The sequence below is a fragment of the Somniosus microcephalus genome, chromosome 10 (assembly GCF_052327205.1).
Source record: "Somniosus microcephalus isolate GS21.2 chromosome 10, FLI_Smic_1.0, whole genome shotgun sequence".
NCBI lineage: Eukaryota > Metazoa > Chordata > Chondrichthyes > Squaliformes > Somniosidae > Somniosus > Somniosus microcephalus.
Window position 1 is genome coordinate 64,358,995 of NC_140996.1, and position 21,113 is coordinate 64,380,107.

The window sequence follows — 21,113 nt, forward strand, 5'->3', positions numbered from 1 at the left end:
TGAATTATCTTCCTAACCTCAGCACTAACACAAATGGCTAAGCAAGCCAGGGAAGGGGCACCGAGGGTCTCACACGCAGCACTCCAGCTTTGTGCAGGGGGTCAACACCCTCAGGGGCAAGGAGGCCTTCCAGAAAGAACGATCTGCGACTACATCACTAAGGCCGTCACTGCCAGCAGTGTCGCCCACACCACCTGGCTCCAGTGCCCAAAGAAGCTTCATGACCTTAGACCACTAGTCAAGGTCAATGAATGCATCGTCAAAACCCGCCTCCTACCAACTGCGCCACGAGCCTCACACACTGCTCAATGCAAAACCTCCAATCATTCACCTACCAATAATCTGCACCAATGATGAGGCACATCTCCCATTCCTAGCCTCAACTCACCCCCTTGGAGGAGACGGTGCAGGCCATTCTTGGCAGGGGCATGGTAGAGCCCTTGGCCAGCGGCGGGGCTGAAAGGATGAAAGGTGCTGGTATCCTCGTACATTATCCTCCTTCTGGCATACACCTCTTGCTTTCCCACCCTCCCATCAGCACAACTCCACCCTGTGCCTTCTCGTTTCACATACCCAAGAAATGCAGCCTGCCCAGACAGTGGGTCAACAAGAGGCGGCCTGCCTAGCCAGTGGATCAACAAGAAGAGGCAGCCTGCCCGGCCAGTGGGATTGCAGGCAGGTGATTCCATCCTGGATATCCCGGCCACTGCCAGTCTGGGCCTGGGGCAGGTGATGAGAGAACCAACACGAGAGAAAACCTACTTGACCTCATCTTCACCAATCTACCTCTCGCAGATGCATCTGTTCATGACAGCATTGGTAGCAGTGACCACCACACAGTCATTGTGGAGCTGAAGTCCCGCCTTCACACTGAGGACACCCTCCATTGTGTTGTGTGGCACTACCACCGTGCTAAATGGGATAGATTCAGAACAGATCTAGCAGCTCAAAACTGGGCATCCATGAGGCTCTGTGGGCCATCAGCAGCAGCAGAATTGTATTCCACCACAATCTGTAACCTCATGGCCTGGCATATCCCTCACTCTACCATTACCATCAAGCCAGGAGACCAACCCTGGTTCAAAAAGGAGTGTAGAAGAGCATGCCGGGAGCAGCACCAGGCATACCTAAAAATGAGGTGCCAACCTGGGGAAGCTGCAACACAGGACTACATGCATGCTAAAAAGCGGAAGCAGCATGCTATAGACAGGGCTAAGCAATCTAACAATTAACGGATCAGATCAAAGCTCTGCAGGCCAGCCATATCCGGTCGTGAATGGTGGTGGACCATTCAACAACTAACGGGAGGAGGAGGCTCCATGAATATCCCCATCCGCAATGATGATGGAGCCCAGCACGTGAATGCAAAAGACAAGGCTGAAGCGTTTGCAACCATCTCCAGCCAGAAGTGCCGAGTGGATGATCCATATCGGCCTACTCCCGAGGTTGCCACCATCACAGATGCCAATCTTCAGCCAAGTCGATTCACTCCACATATCAAGAAACGGCTGAGCGCGTTGAATACAGCAAAGGCTATGGGCCCCGACAACATCCCGGCTATCGTGCTGAAGACATGCGCTCCAGAACTAGCCACGCCTCAAGCCAAGCTGTTCCAGTACAGCTACAACACTGGCATCTATCCGACAATGTGGAAAACTGCCCAGGTATGTCCTGTCCAAAAAAGCAGGACAAATCCAACCCGGCCAATTACCGCCCCATCAGTCTACTCTCAATCATCAGCAAAGTGATGGAAGGTGTCATCGACAGTGCTATCAAGCGGCACATACTCACCAATAACCTGCTCACTGATGCCCAGTTTGGGTTCCTCCAAGACCACTTGGCTCCCCACCTTATTACAGCCTTGGTCAAAACATGGACAAAGGAGCTGAATTCCAGAGGTGAAGTGAGAGTGATTGCCCTTGATATCATGGCAGCATTTGATTGAGTGTGGAATCAAGGAGCCCTAGCAAAACTGAAGTCAATGGGAATCAGGGGGAAAAGGCTCTACTGGCTGGAGTCATACCTAGCACAAGGAAGATGGTTATGGTGATTGAAGGTCAATCATCACAACCCCAGGACATCGCTGCAGGAGTTCCTCAGTGCAGTGTCCAAGGCCCAACCATCTTCAGCTGCTTCATCAATGACCTTTCCTCCATCATAAGGTCAGAAATGGAGATGTTCACTGATGACTGCACAGTGTTCAGTGCCATTCAAAACTCCTCAGATAATGAAGCAGTCCATGCCCGCATGCAACAAGACCTGGAAGATGTTCAGGCTTGGGCAGGTAACATTCACGCCACAGAAGTGCCAGGCAATGACTATCTCCAACAAACGAGAGTCTAACCACCTCCCCTTGACATACAACAGCATTACCATTGCCAAATGCCCCACCATCAACATCCTGGGGGTTACCATTGACCAGAAACTTAACTGGACCAGCCACATAAATACGGTGGCAACAAGAGCAGGTCAGAGGCTCGGTATTCTGCGGCGAGTGTCTCACCTCCTGACTCCCCAAAGCCTTTCCACCATCTACAAGGCACAAGTAAGGAGTGTGATGGAATACTCTCCACTTGCCTGGATGAGTGCAGCTGCAACAACACGACAAAGTAGCCCGTTTGATTCACATACCATCCACCACCTTAAACATTCACTCCCTCCACCACCGGCGTACTGTGGCTGAAGTGTGTACCATCTACAAGATGCACTGCAGCAACTCGCCAAGGTTTCTTCGGCAGCACCTCCCTAACCCGCGACCTCTTCCACCTAGAAGGACAAGGGCAGCAGGTGCATGGGAACACCACCACCTCCAGCGATGCCCAGATCCCATAAGTGAATAAAAAATGTTTTGGCTGTCTGGGATGCATCCTTCCGTCTGATTCCTCATCTTCGGCTTCCTCCTCTTCTGCATCTTCCTCTTCTGTGTCTTCCTCTTCTCTCTGCAAGCAGATGTTGTAAATGTGAAATGACAGCATAAAATGCTGGAAATACTCAGTTGGTCAGGCAGCATGTCGACTTGAGACGTGAACATTGTTTTTCTCTCCACGGATGTTGCGTGATCTGCTGAGTATTCGCAACATGTTCTGTCTTCGCAAAGGCCTTCATTTACCATCCGAGCCCTTGTAAGCATCCAGCAGCACTCCCTACATACTGAAAAAACTTTTCACATATTTTGTAGCAAGCCACCGCTTCACTAAAATCAAAAAAGCCCAGTCCAAACCCTTAATTCAAACTTACCTGAATGATGTGTTTATCCTGTTAAGAGCTGCAGACAGCGCCACTGTCAGCCTGCTTGCACACCGTGCTTAGGACATAGCGCTGAATTCAGCACTATGGTCAAAGTTCGCATTGGTGACGTTAAGTCGGCGTTGCACACGGATTGACGTCACAACGCCATCTTTTTTTTTCAGGGCACTGCCAGTTACCGGCAGCGCAAAAGGGGGAGAGCAAAAGAGGCCAACGCGTGACCCGCCACCAGCTGGCAAAAGAAAGGCGGCCGTCATTTTATCGCCATTTCATGGCGCTACGGAGTGGCGCTCAACAGATGAATTTTTAGCCCCCGTACTTTTAGCCCTTGGACTTTTTGAAAGCTTTTTTAGTCTGCTTTAGTCCTTTGGAACCCTATTTTGCATTTAGTAAATTGAATTTATAGAGTTGAAATTCTTCACAGTGCAACCAGCACCAAACCATTGTGCACTCACTATGAGCATTTTGCAGGCACTTAAGGTACTGCAAAGGAGGGGTTCTCTCTCTGAAGTTCAGGAGTTTTATCATACCAGAAATAAAGCCTGGCTGATGATGGTATAAATCATGGAAGCAAATACATGAAAAGTTATCAGGCCTTAGGAAGTTTGTCAAGGTAAGAATGACAGATATGGCCATAGGATGTCTGTCACAGTGAGTTTACTCTCAACCTAGTACAGCCATGCTGAGGCTACAACACACTCACGCAATCTTTCAGCTCTATCACACATCATATAGGCCCAGAAATTCGGGTCTCCACGGGTGAGTACACACGGGGTACTCACCCGTGAGCCCAATGGAAGTGCCGGTTTCCTGCATGCACTGTGCATGCGTGGGAAACCGGCACTTCCGTTCCCCTGAAAGAAGGGGTTCAGAATTCGAACGGTGCGCAGGAGAGGCTGCGCATGCGCATCGAACTTCTGTTTTTTTGCAGGTTTTCCCGGGAGGGTAAGTCTCCAGAAGTTACACATATAAAAAGCAGTCGCAAACCCTGCTTTTCACAAGGTAAGTGGTGAATTAATTAAAATTAAAACATTTTTTCCACAGCTTCATTATTTTTAAAGACTTTAAAGAAAGGTAAGTTTATTTTTAACCCCGTTAGAAAATAAAATTATTTTTTTGAAAAATTTAAATTATTGTTTAAAATAGTTATTTCATGTAATTTGTAGTTTATTTAAAAAATGTGATTTTAAATAAAATTTATTTGAAGATTTAGTGATGTTTTGGGGTTTGTAGTGTTTATAAGTTTGACAGCCCTTCCTGTCAAACTTATGAATGAAGCATTCCCTGCTCCGATTGGCTCCCCATGGCCCACGTGATCCCAGGGGCCGCATCGAACTAACTGCGCCCCTGGGATATGCAAGCACTGCGTGCCGGCAGCTGGAGCAGGCCCCGGATTGGAATTCCACGGGGGCCCACAGCTCAATGGCCGGCGCGCAAGGTAAGTGCAGGTCGGGGCCTTACACCCGCGGGAAGCCCTCGACCCGAATTGTATGTTTGGACAGTTTGACTGGCTCTGTGCAACTTTCTGCAACTCCAGTAGCTTTAGTAACATCTTTCAAAGTTCTAAGGTAACAGGGAGTGTTGTTGCAAGTGGAGAATGCCTTAATTCTTATTTAAAGGGTTCTACTCACAACACTTGCGCACAGTTATTGGGGCTCTACTGGCAGTCCCCCTCGTGCTCGAGTATTTTAGGGAGAGGGAACAGAGGCAGCGAAGAAGACGAGAAGATGCACACAAAGGGAGGAGGAGGAGAGCCAGGAGGGCTCTCAACAGGAGCCTTACTCACCTAATGTCTTCAGAGAGCACTTCTCTTATATCCACTTAAGCAAGGGGCATTGTATTAGGAGTCTCTGCTTCACCAAGGAGCTGGTCACTAAACTCTGCCACCTCCTGCAACCAGACCTGCAGCCTGAGAGCAGGGCGACCACGGCTCTCCTAGTGGCGGTCAAGGTCACTATGACCTTCATTTTCTTCACTAGTGGATCCTTCCAGTCTGCAGTAGGAGACATAGCGAACATCTCACAGTTCGCCGTCCATCACTGCCTCTGGGAGGTCACTGAGGCTCTCTACTCCAGGAGAAGGGATTAATTTTCTTCTCTCTGCGCAGAGAGAAGCAGGATGAGCGCGCATGTGGCTTTGCCAGGATGGTGGGCTTCCCCATAGTGCAGGGCACCATCGACTGTACCCATGTGACTTTGCAGGCGCTGCATAACACTCCTTAGATCATCTGTAACCACAAAGGCTACCACTCACTTAATGTGCAGTTGGTGTGCAACCACGCCCAGTGCTTCCTGAGGGCCAATGCCCACTATCCTGGCAGCAGCCATGATGCCTTCATCACTCGTCAGTCCGGTGTGCCAGCAGCCTTCCAGCCACCACGTGAAACTTGAGGGTGGCTGCTTGGAGACAGGGGCTATCTGCTCTGCACCTAGCTAATGACTCCACTCTGCAACACTCCCAACACTCGTGCCCAGCACTCATATAATGAGAGCCATATTTCCACCAGGAACATCATTGAGCAGACCATCGGGCTAATGAAGCAACGGTTCTGCTGCCTTGACCGCTCGGGAGGAGCCCTCCAGTACTCGGCTGAGTGGGTGTCCCATTTCGTGGCGGTCTGCTGCATGCTTCACAACTTGGCCATCATGAGGGCAGCCCTTGCCACCAGAGATTGCGGGGCCACCTCAGGTGGACGACGAGGGAGAGGAGGGGGAGGAGGAGGAAGAAGAAGATGAGCAAGAGGAAGAGGAAGAGAAGGAGGAAGGAAGGAGGCAGGCAGCCAATCCCCTTTCCGGATGCGTTGTCTGTGAATGCCTCATCAGAATCCGATTCCAATGTGTAGTGTCCGTGTGTAGATAAAGACACTGAAGACAGGAGTTGGTTCATAGGTATTTACTAAGCAAGTCTGGGGGGGGGGGTTTCTAAAGGATATACACAATACACAGGCTTATATAGCCCAAGTGGCAATTACCGGCATTACGCACACCTGGGGCTCTTAAAGGCACATACACCACAATTCCTCCCCTTCTAGCTAACTAGTACATCATATTTTAAGTAATTATTAATTACATGTTATATGCAAAATAATATACATTGCTGTATTAATTAATTATAAGTTAGTCTCTCAGGAGGCTTCCTGACTCGGTCCGGATAACGCCTCGGGGGTGTAGTAGTTTCTGGTGGTGTAGTAGGTTCTTCTGGCAAGGCTGATTCGGCTTGAAGGCCAGTGTCGGGTTCATCGGGCTCCAGTATCACCGGATCGGAGGTAGATATGGGTATCTCTACTTCATCGTTAGATGTATAGAGTGGTGGTGTAGGTTGTCCCTTTTCGGATGACTTGATGATTTGGTCAGCATGGCGCCTTATTATGCTGTATCCGATGTCCACGGTATACATCAGTGGTCCTAATCGTGTGCAGATAGTTCCAGGCTGCCATTTCTCGGTACGGTAGTCCCGGGCCAAAACCGGTTGGCCTATCTGGAAGGCCCTAGTTGGCCTTTCATTCATGCCCTGAAACTGCCGGTTCTCCACGTCCCTTCGGATGTTGGGCTTGACCAAATCCAGCCGGCATCTTAGGTTTCTATTGTAGAACATCATGGCGGGAGTTTGGTTAGTAACCATATGCGTTGCATTCCTATATGCAAATAAGAAGTTATCCACCCATGGCCTTGATGGCCTTCTCGAAGGTCTGGACAAACCTTTCAGCCAATCCATTGGTGGCGGGATGGTATGGGGCGGACGTGTAGTGCTTTACCCCATTGTTCTTTAAGAACTTTCTGAATTCTTCGGACATAAATTGCGGTCCATTATCAGAACATATCTGCTCCAGCAGCCCATTCCTGGCAAATATGGTCCTTATCACAGAATCACAGAATCTACAGTGCAGATAGAGGCCATTTCGGCCCATCGAGTCTGCACCGACACATATCCCACCCTATCCCCGTAACCCCACGTATTTAATCCCCTAACACGAAGGGTCAATTTATCATAGCCAAATCAACCTAACCTGCACATCTTTGGACTGTGGGAGGAAACCGGAGCACCCGGAGGAAACCCACGCAGACACAGGGAGAATGTGCAAACTCCACACAGACAGTCGCCCGAGGCCAGATTTGAACCCGGGTCCCTGGCGCTGTGAGGCAACAGTGCTAACCACTATGCCACCGTGCCCCTTAATACTGTGATGGTTTTTTCCGTGGTGGTGGAGGACATCTTTATTACCTCCGGCCACTTGGAGTGTGCATCAACTGCGATTAAGAACATTGAGTCCATAAATGGACCAGCAAAGTCGATGTGCACCCTTTGCCAGGGAGATGAGGGCCACTCCCATGGATGTAGAGGGGCCTGTGGCGGAGCATTTTGGACCTTCTGGCATCCTAGGCAGCTCTTGGTCATGTCTTCGATGTCTCCATCGATACCTGGCCACCATACAAACGCCCTAGCTAGGTTCTTCATTTTCACTCCACCCAGATGCCCCTCGTGAAGCTCCTTTAGCACTTTATCCTGGAGTTTGGGTGGAATCACCACTCTGGATCCACACATCAAGGTTCCTCGGCACACTGACAGCTGTTCTCTTCTTTGCGAGAATGCTGGCAACAGTGGTTCGCCATGTGCTGGCCATCCCTTCACTGTTAAATCGTAGGCCCGTGAGAGAGTAGGGTCATTTCTTGTCTCCCTTTCAATGGCAGAATTTGTCACCGGTAGACATTCCACTATGGTAGAGTGGAATATCTCTACTGGGTCTACTGTAGGTGCCTCTTCTATCGTTGGCAATGGTAGGCGTGATAAACCGTCAGCAGTCCCATGCTGTTTTGACCCTTTGTATTCAATGTTGTATTGGTGTGCCCCTAGAAAAAGGGACCACCTCTGTAGTCTTTGTGCCGTCATAATGGGGACACCTTTTTTAGGATTGAATATGGAGATGAGGGGTTGATGGTCAGTCAGCAAGGTAAATTTTTGTCCGTGTAGGTAATGGTTGAATTTCTTCACTCCCCGTACCAGGCTGAGTGCTTCCCTGTCTATCTGGGCATAGTTACGCTCAGCTGAGTTCAATGAGCGTGACGCAAAAGCTATCGGCCGTTCCGAGCCATCAGGGAATCTATGGGACAATATCGCTCCTATGCCGTAAGGGGATGCATCGCACGCCAGTCTGATTGATAGTGATGGGTTGTAATGAGCCAAAATTTTCTCGGATGTGATTAAGTCTTTACATTTATGGAAGGCACGTTTACAGTCTTCGTTCCATTTCCAAATCACTCCTGTCTGTAGAAGATCATTAAGAGGGTGTGGAATAGTTGATAAGTTCGGTAAAAATTTATGATAGTAATTTATTAATCCCAGGAATGACCTTAATTGTGAAACATTTTCAGGTGCTGGGGCTTTTATAACTGCTTCAATTTTTTCAGGTGACTTATGCAACCCTTCCTTATTAATTATGTGGCCACAACATGATATCTGATTTTGGAAAAATTCGCACTTGGGGCGATTTGCTCGTAGGCCCCGTTCTTTCAGCCTAGTGAGCACCTGCTCCAAATTGGCAAGGTGCTCGTTGTCGTTTTCTCCTGTTATAAGGATGTCGTCTAGGTAGCATTGAGTCCCCGGAATCCCTTGCAGGACTTGCTCCATAGCTCTTTGCCAGATAGCTGGAGCTGATGCTATTCCAAAAACCAGTCGATTGTACTGGTACAGGCCTTTGTGTGTGTTTATTGTGAGATACTTTTTAGAGGTCTCCTCAACCTCCATCTGTAGATATGCCTGTGCCAAGTCAATTTTTGTGAAACGTTTCCCTCCGGATAGTGAGGCGAAAATATCTTCTATCCTCGGAAGAGGATACTGTACCGTGTGAAGGACCGGGTTTACAGTCACCTTAAAGTCCCCACAGATGCGAATTTTTTTCTGTTCCTCAGAGTTATTTTTCAATGTTTTTTTCATGACTGGAACGATGGGTGTTGCCCATTCGCTCCAATCTATTTTGGATAATACGCCTGCCTTTTCCAAATTCTTCAGCTCTGCCTCGACTGCCGGACGTATTGCGTATGGCACCGGTCTTGCCTTAAAAAATTTTGGAATTGCTGTATCTTCCACTTTTATTGAGGCGGTGATGCCTTTCAAGGTTCCTAGTTTCTCTTGAAACACTTCTTTGGCGTTGGCCAAGATGTCTTTTAATCGTTCAGGTATGATGTCATCATTGTTTTTTTCCTTACTGGTCACCGTCAGTGCCTGAATGGAGTGCCAGTCTAAACGTATCTTCCTTATCCATTCACGTCCCAACAACGGTGGACCACCATCTTGTAGAATGTATAAATACAACTTTTGTATTTCTTTGTCGTTGTATACCACAGGCACCCTTATTTTTCCTTTGGGGTAGACTTTCTGCCCCGTATATGTTTTTAAGATAATGGATGTGTCTTTTAGAGGTATATGCGAAAATAGCCTCTCGTAATCTCGTCGATTTATTACGGTTAGAGCTGATCCTGTATCTAGCTCCATTTTAACTGGGGACCCTGCTATTGTGAGGGTAACCCAAATGGTTTGGTAATCCTCTTTGGCAAGTACATTATGTAATTTGAGACAGCTTAGTCTCTTGTTTCCAGAGTCGCTATTGCTATTCTGGTCTTCGGAGCTACTGTCCGCCATCATTTGTACCTTCCTGTACTTTTCTTTATTGATTTTTTGTTTTCTGTCAGTGGATTTATTTTGTCCAGATTGGCATACCCGTGCAATGTGTCCAATCTTACCACATTGCCTGCATGCTTTGCCCTTGAACCAGCAGTCCCTCTGGTTATGGGTGGATCTGCCGCAGCGATAACATCTTCTGAACTCCTGTGTCATTTTATGGGTGCCGAAGTCTTGTGTCTCTTGTTGTATCTCTGCAGCTCCTTTTGCTGCTGCTTCGTATGATAGCTTTGTCCAATGTTAAATCTTTTTCAGAAAGCAGTCTTTTTTGTGTTCCTTCACTTAAGAGACCGCAAACAAATTTGTCTCGAAGATAATCCGATAGTCCTGCTCCGAATTGGCAGTACTTTGATAGCTTTCTTAATTCGGTTAGGTAATCAGCGTTACTTTCATTCTTGTGTTGATTTCTCTTGAAGAACTTGAATCGTTCCGCTATCAGCAGCGGTGTTGGGTTTAAATGCTCCTGCAGGGTATCAACAATTTCTTTAAAAGTCTTGTCCTTTGGTTTGGCTGGAGTGATTAAATTTCGTAACAGCCCGTATGTCTTCGCGCCCATTAAGTTCAGAAGTACTGAAGCTTTTTTTTCATCTGTTATTCCATTTGCAGTGCAATAAACCTCTACACTTTCCACGTATGTGGTCCAATCTTCTATTTCGCCATCAAAAGCCTCAATATTACCAGATTTAGGCATTTCAGAAAAGATATGGCGCTTCCCGCGCTTTTTTTTTTTCTCTCTGTAGCAACGATATGGCGCTTCCCGCGCTTTCCCACCGCTGCTACCGATAACAACGCTGTTTATTCACTGTTGGAGACTCGTTCCCGACGGAGGTCTAAACGCTGACCTGCTTGCCGCGCCGGCCGTCTCTCGAGTGCACCCTCCCAGTCCGTTATTGCTTGCCTCCGATTTCGCTGCCTGTCTCAGCTGTAGAGCCCACCGCTGGAGCTCCAGCCTGATGCCCAGGAAGGATTAGCGCAGTACCTGTCACCAGCTTGGCCAGCTGGTGAAACCACAGTTTCTCTTACTTCCTTGAGTCTTTTGGACGCTGGAGGAATCGATGTCCTTGAGGTGCTGCCGAATTGCAGGTAAGTCCGTTGCCACTTCGTCGCCACTGTAGTGTCCGTGTGTAGATAAAGACACTGAAGACAGGAGTTGGTTCATAGGTATTTACTAAGCAAGTCTGGGGGGGGTTTCTAAAGGATATACACAATACACAGGCTTATATAGCCCAAGTGGCAATTACCGGCATTACGCACACCTGGGGCTCTTAAAGGCACATACACCATAATTGCTCTTAAAGGCACATACACCACACAATGAATGAAACCCCAGGGCTCCGTTGCTCACCACATCCTCATCATACCATCCCTCTGTCACGGGACATCACAGCATCCTCCTGGGCACAAAGCTGAAATGAGAGACACCACAAAAGATTCCAAACAAAATGAATACATTTATAAAAAATCAATTTACGCATACAAATGTGAACTAATCAGCCTTGTGCAATCCTTAGTGCCTATCGTTCGGGTGCCCTTTCCTGATCTAGTGCTCCTATGAAGTGCTCCTCCAGTGGCTGCGGCATGGCTGGTGAAGGGCTGCTGAGTTTAATGTCTGGGTCGACACAGTCTCTTCGGGAGTTTTCTATCATTTCCAGCCTGGAAATCCTAGGTTCCAATCTCTGCATAAAGCCCCGTGCAATGTTGGAAGCAGACTCCTCCATGCTCCTTAACATTGCCAAGAGGCTCAGCAGCAGGCTTGCCATTGCACCTAGCAATTTGGTGTGCATGCCCATCAATCTTCTTCTGAAGGCCGGCCCATCGAGGTCCTCATCTCAATCCTGTGCAGCAGAACTCGCACATGAATTCACCCTCCGGGGAGCTGGCACCTGAGCTACCCTTTCCCCCTGCCTTGTTGCAGCCCACTCGTGCCCGGTGCCTCACCCTGTGCAGATCCCGCTTCTACACTAGCCTCTAAAGTATGCACAGTGCCAGTTTCTGAGCTGGTGTCTGCAAGTGACAGATGCAGTGACGTTGTGTCTTCTTCTTCATCTCCCGCCTCGCTCTCCTGCATCACCTCGGGGACAGGCTGGTATGGTGCTTGGTCTTGATTAACTGAAAGCAGAAAGGCACATGAGTCGGATCATGATAGGGGGAAAACAAGATATGCATGCACACAGCATCAGCCGCTTGAAAGTGAGAAGAGATTGTGAGATGAGGGGGAAGTGGGATGTGAGAAGAAGGATTAGGAATGATCATACTGTTGTTGTCCCCAAGGGCTTCAACCTCGCTACCACCGGTTGCCACAGCCTCCATGATCTGCCACCCAATGATCTCCAGCACTCGCTCCTTCAGTTGCCCTCTCCACCTGTCTGCCACTGCTCCCTCCTGTTGTCACGACCTTGGCCTGCAAGAGAAGGGAAGTGTGTGAGTGTGGTGCAATGTGTTTGGGTGATGTGTCTGCCATAGTTGAATAGCGGTCAGTGTGTGCAAGGTGTGAGATGTGGGTGTGTGTCTTGCAGCAGTGGTAAGATTGTGAGGGTGAAGTGAAGCTATGATTGTGAGGTAGAGATTGTTGATGGTGCATTGAACAGTGTGTGAGGCTTGTGGTGCAGATGGTAGGATATGGCATTTGCTGAAGCCTTCACTCACCTTGACCTGCCATGTGAGGTCATTAAACTTCTTGCGGCTCTGGATCGCCAACCTGGGGACCACATGCTGGCTGTCAGATAGGCGGCTATCTCCTGCCTGAGCCTTCGAAATGTATGTGGCGAGGGCTGCCTTCCAGTCTGTGAGAAGAGGTCAGCCCACCTCCTCATCAATGCCACCACCAGTGCCTCAAGAGCCACGTCTGAGAATCTGCGGGCTCTCTCCGTGCTGAGGCTCAGCCATCTGCTTCCACTGCCGTCTGCTTCCAGGTGAAGTTGGAACTTGATTGTCAATGAGGTGCAGTTGCATCACTGCACCTCCCCTTTAAGTGCTGAATAAAGCCTGTGCCAAACATGACTGGGAATTAGACTGGACCCGATATTGGCCCACCTGTTTGAGCGGTAAGCCAGTTTTAGCGCTGAGATCAAGATCGAAGATCAGCCATGATCTTAGTGAATGGCAAAGCAGGCTCGAAGGGCCGTATGGCCTACTCCTGCTCCTAATTCTTATAATCATATTAATGAGGACTGAGCACGAATTTTACATACAACCTTAGACCATTATCACCTGGCGCAGCTTAACATTGTTGGGCCTTAAAACTGCCCATTTTGTGGCCATATCCAATTTCTAGGCCATTGTCTTAACCAGCTGAGTCAGTGGAGGAGGGGGAAGCATGAATAGTAGCTTTGTTTGAATCAAATATTGCATTTAATAGAGGAACTTATATAACACTGTTATATAGATAAAATTCTATAATGCATGCCCAAACCAGATTAAATACGTCTTTTTAGTATATCACCAACCTCATTTTGTGGCTTTTTCTGAAGATGTATGCAAGACATTGATACCACGTGCTGCTTTTGATTTACTAGTCTTAGCAACGGCAGAGCTGTCTTTTCCTTTATCAGTCTTCATTAATCGACATTTATCTTCTTCTACAGGAGAGACTTCCCAGACAGTGTCTTTTTCTTCTTTTATGAACTGTAAACAGATTTCAATCCAACACTGAAGACAGTTGAAAAATACAAGCAGTCACTTTCATATACTAAGGGGTGGATTTTAAATTATTGGGCGGCCGGCTGGTAGACTGTGACGGCTGACATTACCGGTGGGAGGCCCAGTACATTTTGAGGGCCGGGCCTCATTAACGTACATGCAGCGGGTGTCAAACATTTACGCTGGGTGGAGGGAGTTAAAATGTCCCCCTAACTTTTTAAACTTTTATCAGTTTTTTTTAGCAGATTTCATCATGTGGTCACTATAAGATGATTTGCATACTGTAATTTCCTCCCAGATTTTAAAACAAAAAATACAAAATTGATGTGCAATACCACTTTGATATAATTTCCTGTAACTGAAATCATTATATTCAAGATAATTCTACAAAGCTGGCCATTTTGGTACAGAGTTTATAAGAAGCATTAACATTTTTATAGGAAAAAATGCTGTTGACAATTACATCTCAATAAAATATAGTTTGGCCATAAAATCTGTAATTTTTTATCTGTGATTATAATAGCGCTACAGTGGATTCATACAACTTTGATATATCAAATACCTTGATATATTTAAGTTTTGGAATGGTCTTACTTTCTCCAATAAATTGCACTGAATTTTATTTTGATTCCTTTATCTTGGGCTTCAACATTAATGTGGGAGCGGGGACGAAGTGGGGCGATATCGGGCGACGAACACCCAACATTGCAGAATGGGTAAGCCAGGATTTTGTGTGAGGGGGCATGACAAGGACCACATGGCTCGATTTCCTGTTGACTACTTAAAGGCCCATTTCAGAGATGAAATGGAGGAGGACATTTGGAGGTCAGAAGAGTCTGCACTGGAAAGAGGTGATAGAGACGGCTGCAAGAAGAGGGAAGACTGCCCCTAGGTTCACAAACGCTTTCCTGGATGTTCTGTTCCCGCTCCTGCATTGTTACCTCTCATGTCCCACATGGATATATCCTTAGCCCCCTCCTATTTCTCATCTACGTGCTGCCCCTTAGCGACATCATCCAAAAACACAGCGTCAGTTTCCACATGCACGCTGACAACACCCAGCTCTACCTCACCACCACTTCACTCGACCCCTCTACTGTCTCTAAATTGTTAGAATGCTTGTCTGACTTCAGTTCCGCTTACATGCACATCCTCTCATCATCACCTCCCGCTTCCTCCCTCTACCACTGCCAGTCACCCCAATCCTCGTGTAATCTGACACCATCTCATTCAGCTCCCCCAATTCTCAGCACACGTTCTGAAATGGCACCATCAACACGTTCCTCAAATGCATCCCAGTCCCACTTGTGATGCATCTGCCTGATTGCCACCCATCGGATGCACACATGCCTCAGAGCCACTTGTAGGTCTGTTGTGCCACCCTTGCAGTAGAAGAGAGCGCAGAATGCCAGGGAGAGGGCAAGGACCGGCGGCGGACCCCGGAGGTTGTGGAACGTTACCCGCCGGAGGAGGAGGCTCTGGCGATAAACGGCATTTTTGCCTCCCTCAACATCAGAGATGGCGAGATTGGCGGTGCTTTGGAGCAGAGTAATAGCATTAATCTCTCAGACCCACATCCCCTACAAGACAAAGTCATCTTCAGTTGACTTCAGCACATCATGAAATATAATCAATTTAATGATGTGTATTTCAACATTTTTAAAGTTTCATTAGTAAATCTTATCCTTGTCTTCACTCCTTTAGGGCCACCATATGAAGAACACAAGCTCCTGCCCGGAGAGGACGAAGACTCCTCAGAGGAGCTCATTCTGAGGCATGTGTTGCAGGCACTAGCCCAGATACTAGCACATTGGTAGAGCCTGTGGGACAATTAGATGGAATGTCACCTGGTGATTGTCACAGCACAAGTGAGCACGAGCAGAGTGTGGTGGCAGGGAGAGCTGAGGAGAGTTCGCGTTGGAACCCACTGTCCTCCCCAAGCTCTGCTCAGCTGGACAAAGATGCATAACCCGGGAGGTCAGCAATTAAAAGGAGAATGCTGGAGGTTCAGCAGCAATGGTGGGTGTCCTGCCAGGGACTTTCAAAGGTGGAAGAAAGGATGGATGAGTCCACCTCAACCATTTGTGGATTGATGTCGCATGGCTGTTCAACCATGCAATCTTCTACCGAGTGGCCGCCTCTATGGAAGTTATATCAGGACGCATAAATGAGTCCCTGCAGCCCCCACCAATATTTCTATCAGCTTCGACAAGCTGGCAGATAGATTGGACATGGACTTCCAAGGCCTCACTGATCTCCTCCAAGCTGCTCTCCTGAAGAGTGGCAGGAGTGATGTGCTTCTGGCCTAGGGGATGGTGATAAGGGAGAGGAAAGTGCACATGCTTCTCAAAGCATAGGCAAGTCACACCTGTTGCCATCCCCCACCCCAACCAGTGCCTGAGATGCTGTCTCAGTCTTCCCTTGCACAAGTGCAAGTGGACCAGTCAGTGCCAGGGCCCTCACAGGCTCAAACACCCAGCAGTCGCTGGGACCACTTCATTAGATCAAGCAAGGTACAGAGCAGCCTGCCACTACCTCTGCTGAAGCCATAGGGGTAACGCCATGTAGAAGTTGAAGGGATAGGAAGAGAAAGGCGCAAATTCGACATTTTAACCGGCACCTCACCCCCAACCCCCTCCCCCAAGACTTAATATTGAAGCATTGCAGACTTATCCTTGTTTTCAAATCCCTCCATGGCCTTGCCCCTTCCTATCTCTGTAATCTCGTTCAGCCCCACAACCGCCCCCCCCCTGAGATATCTGCGCTAATTCTGCCCTCTTGAGGATCCCTGATTATAATCGCTCAACCTTTGGTGGCCGTGCCTTCTATTGCCTAGGCCCTAAGCTCTGGAATTCCCTGCCTAAACCTGTCTGCCTCGCTACCTCTCTTTCCTCCTTTAAGACGCACAAGACAAAGCTTTTGGTCACCTGCCCTAATTTCTCCTTATGTGGATCGGTGTCAAATTTTTTGTCTTAAAATACTCCTGCGCAGCGCCTTGGGATGTTTTACTACGTTAAAGGCACTATATAAATACACGTTGTTGTTGTTGTTCAGTACTGGCTTTCAGCTTTCTCAGGCTATCTGCATTTGCCACAGATACAATACATTATTCCTAATTCTAGGCTGACCTCAATGTTGCACTAGCTTCCTACTGTGACTCCAGTGCAAGTCTTCCACATAGAAGGAGAGTGCTAGCTTGACTGTGGAACTTCTCTTTTTATTGAAGATGCCACGGGGCAGTGATATGGTCAGAGAGAGGGGGATTCTTACTCTGTGGTAATTTAACAGTTGTTAGTGGCTCAGGTGAGTCAGGCAAATAACTTCAGCAGCTGTCATGAGGACTTGTTTTTTCCTCTTGTCTACCTCCACAAAAGACATGTTGCAAAAGGGAGAGGTGTGCATGTGGCAAAGTACTGAATATGGCCTGAAATGCTGAATACAGCAGTGAAAAACAATTTTTGTTCAAAAAGTCAAAAATAACCTTTATAATGTCAGTCTGTCACTTAAGAGTGTTAGCACATAATCATCAGCCTTGAAATGACTAGTGGCAGGTGTTTTCCCCCTGATCTGCACTTAGTGCTTTTAGAGGAAATCTGGGTGAAAAACCCTCTGACAGTCATTTATAAGTACAGGAAAAGTTCTGATATCCGGCACTGACGGGACCGGCGTGATGCCAATCTATCAAAAGTTCCGGAGTGGTGAGCGGATTATCTACCCAGGCTGTTTTTAACTAAGAAAAATTTAAAAATCAAGAAATGTGCAATATACAGTAATTGGGTACTCACCTACAGAATGTTGTGTTAAATGGATGGTGAAAGATGCTTGATGAAGTACAGTACTGCCAGTTGATGGTAATCCATAACTCTTTAATAACTTAACAGTAAAACAAAACTTATAAACGACTTAACAGTAAAACAAAACTTATAAATGACTTAATAGTAAAACAAAACTTATAAACGACTTAACAGTAAAACAAAACTTATAAACGACTGTGCAGTGCACCAAAACTTAAACGACTGTACAGTACAGTATAAAGTACTGTATGGTGGTTAACTGTATACTTATTCCAAGCCAACTGGTTCATCAGGATCATGTGCTTCAACAGATTCTTCAGGCACTTCCAGTGCTCCAACTCTTTTGGAAGCTTTCTTAAACATGTCCTGGATGTCTGCTTGCTTAGTGGACTCTTGCCTTCTTTGCAGAAAGGTAGACTGCAGAATATGGAGCTGCATAACTTCTTCGGCAGAATAGCAAGAACGGCTTTCAGCAAATTTGATGAATGAAGCAAGATCTGCTGCAGCTTTAGCCCAAGAAATTTTGTTCACTTCAGAAATCTCATCGTCTTCATTTTCCATCACACTTTCCTTTTCTTTCCTTGGATTCAAAACATTCTCCATTATTTCATCATCACTTAGCAAATGCACAACAGCAACTTCTCTATCGGCATCAACCCATTGCTCAATATCACTTTCACTGAGGTGATGTAGAGGGTTTGCTGGGCCTACATCTTTCACCATGTCAGCCATTTCCATTAATGCAGTCTTCCGCAGACGAACATTGAACCCACGAAATTCCTCCTCTGAAGAACCTTCAGCAAACATTACAGAAGGCTACAATTTGCACCAGGCTTGTCTCAAAGTGTGACCTTTCACCAATTTCCAGGAACATGCAACATTAAAGATGGCATCTTTAAGATTGTATTCCTTCTGAAATGCCTGAATAGTACCTGTACTGTCATCTTGGCTTATCAGTCTACGTAGGAAGTCTTTCTTGTAATTACACTTGAGATTTTGGATAACGCCCTGGTCCATGGGTTGTATGAGAGAAGTTACATTTGGTGGCAAATAAATGGTGAAAATATTTCCAGAAACCAACTCGGATTCATGCGGATGGGCTCTACAATTATCAAGCAATAAAATGTATTTGCTATCTTCAGGTTTCCTTATTCTACGGAAATGTTCCCTCACAGATGGAGCAAAAGTATGATGGAACCAATTTGAAAAGATTTTGTTATGTATTGTGTGTTCTCCTCCCACCTGTGGTGGTGCTGTCACAGGAGATAAATGGTTGGGTGTTCTCTGTTAAGTTTTAGCTCTTTGTTCGGAACTTCCCAGAACTTCCTTTCCTTCCAATAAAGCACTTCATGTTTGAATCTCTGAGTTCTGAGTCCTAAATTGTGTCTAGGTAGAAAGGTACCGACACAACAAGTGGCAATGAGGAGCGGATGAATCTGCGTACGTTACGGGTGCAGTGAGTAAACAGAAAATTTAATTTGAAATGTGAGATGGCTACTATATTAGGAAACATCAGTGATTTTGATGAAAATGTGGAGCAATGGAGTGCATATACGGAACGTTTTGACTATTTTGTATTGGCGAATGCGGTGGCAAATGAAAAGGTCATGCCTACCTTTTTGAGTGTAATCGGGCCGAAGACTTTCAATTTACTTTGAAGCCTTGTGCAGCCAGATAAGCCAGGAACTAAAACATATAAGCAACTAGTGGAAATTCTTGGAGCACATGTTTCACCAAAACCTCTGGTTATTGCTGAGAGATTTAGAATTCACAAACGGAATCAAGAGGGGGAATCAGTGACGATGTTTATTGCTGCTTTAAAAAGGTTGTCGGAACACTGCCAGTTCAAGGAGGTGCTGAATGACACCATTAGAGACAGACTTGTGTGTGGTCTGTGTAAGATTCGAAATTTTCAGCAATAATCACGCAAGAAAATAGGGTTAATAAGACAGTTTTATTGACCAAAAGAAGCTTGTACAGAAAAACCTTTGATAAAAGGGCATACAAAATGGCCGCCGGACCTCGTGATCAGTTTCGGGTACCATTTGATTTCTGTTACTGCAAGCCAGACAGGCTTGTGGATTGAGGACAGTAAGCCCGCGAAAGCCAGTATCGGGAAAATGAAACTCAGGGAACTGAGCATACATATTAATTGGATTCTAAGTACAGGACAGTCTTGGGTTACAGGATGAGGCCCATCAAGAAATGGGCGGACAATTGAATGAACACTTAAACCCATTTACTGTACAAAGGAAAACCGTTTGACAGCCATCAAGGGCAATCTCCAGACCGATCAATATACGAACCGAGTTACGATGACAAAGTAAAAGACATTATCGGCCCAGGAAGGCCAGTTAAGCTATCACCGGCTCCCGTTACAAGACAAAGCGCCCCTGCAGAGATTTCTGCCCGCCAAAAATATTACAAAGACAGGACTATGATCTGGCGGGAGATAAGACTGTCCCAAAAGGGTATAACTATGGATTTGAAAAGTCCATCAACACACTGGACGCTACGCTTCACTTCACGCTTCGCTTCGGAACTTCTATGACTCTTCAGTTAAGGCAGCACTTCGGTTTCGGAACGTGGTCGGTGTTCGGCCAGGCAAGGCTCGGCCATGACGGGAAGACGACGAGGGTGGCCCGGGTACTTTTGTCGGGAGATCATCGACGACCCAGGCCGAAGGAGAAGACACCCTCCAGCTCTGTTTCGAAGGATAACAATGACTGCATAAAGAAAGCAATTCGGTATCAGCGTCCCATCCCGGGGAAGACCCTCAGAAGGACAATCATTATGACTGTATGAAAGGACACTCCAGGCCTTGCACTCCAGTGCCTCAACATCCCATTCGGTAACGGACCGTCCATGTGCAATTCTACAACATCACATCGGTAGCAGAGTCTACATGTGCTTCCAGTTCTTCGGCAGCCTTTCAGTAAAGGTAACACAGGCTTAATGGATTTTCATCCATGACGAGCGCTCATCAAGGCTGTATCTGCTGCTGCATCGCGTAAGAAAACAAACTGCACCAGAAGTTTCCAAATCCACGTGACGACGGAAAACTGTGCCAAAAAGGCTACGAACCCCTTTTCGCGAATCTGAAAGTGGTGAGCATGATCCCGAGTTCCTCAAGTCGAAACTTAGTTTAGGTCTAGGGGAGGGGGTTAAGGGTAATCGTAATGTGTTTCCCCTTTAACGATGTGCCGTGTGTTCCCCATATCCATAGAGTTAAGTTTATAGATATGTGCATACTTGTAGTTACTTTAATCTGTGCTTACAACATGTATTTTATAATGCTGCAAACTGTTTAATAATAAAAGCATCCATTTCGTGCTATTCAACCTGGTCTATTGAGTTTTTCTCTGCACTACAGTTCCCTGCACCTAAGTCCAAGGACTAGAACCGTAGGGAAGAGTAGGTCGAACCACTCAAGGGTAATTATTGCATGAAGACTGGTAGGAGACCAGAACGAGCAAGAGAAACCCCCTACAGAGATGGCGACCGCGGCAGGACCTTGGCAGCAGGAATGTAGTGTGTTAGATCAAGGTCTGAATAAACGAAATGTGATGGATGAGAGAATAGCGGATTATGTTTTTGGGAAGGTAAACCTTACAAAACAATGGATATCTGACCTATTAAGGGATAGGCGCCCGCTAGACGCAGCCATCAAGTGGACAGAAAGCAAAGAGCATAAGAAATCAGTAGAAAAGGCGGTTTGGCTGATGTGCTACAAGAAGCAAGTCCAGCTTTTGGACCAGG

General features: G+C 46.9%; 1 protein-coding gene across 4 annotated transcripts in view; it reads right to left on the bottom strand.

The window, feature by feature from the left end:
• LOC147111529 (cilium assembly protein DZIP1-like) overlaps positions 1-21,113 on the bottom strand; it is a 580,724-nt gene that overhangs the window by 36,485 nt on the left and 523,126 nt on the right. For all 4 annotated transcript variants that reach the window (XM_085998574.1, XM_085998576.1, XM_085998575.1 and 1 more), the window contains one exon: positions 13,368-13,545. In XM_085998574.1, coding sequence (XP_085854700.1) covers positions 13,369-13,545 — 177 coding nt within the window. In that variant the 3' untranslated portion in view covers position 13,368. The remainder of the gene's footprint in view (positions 1-13,367; positions 13,546-21,113) is intronic.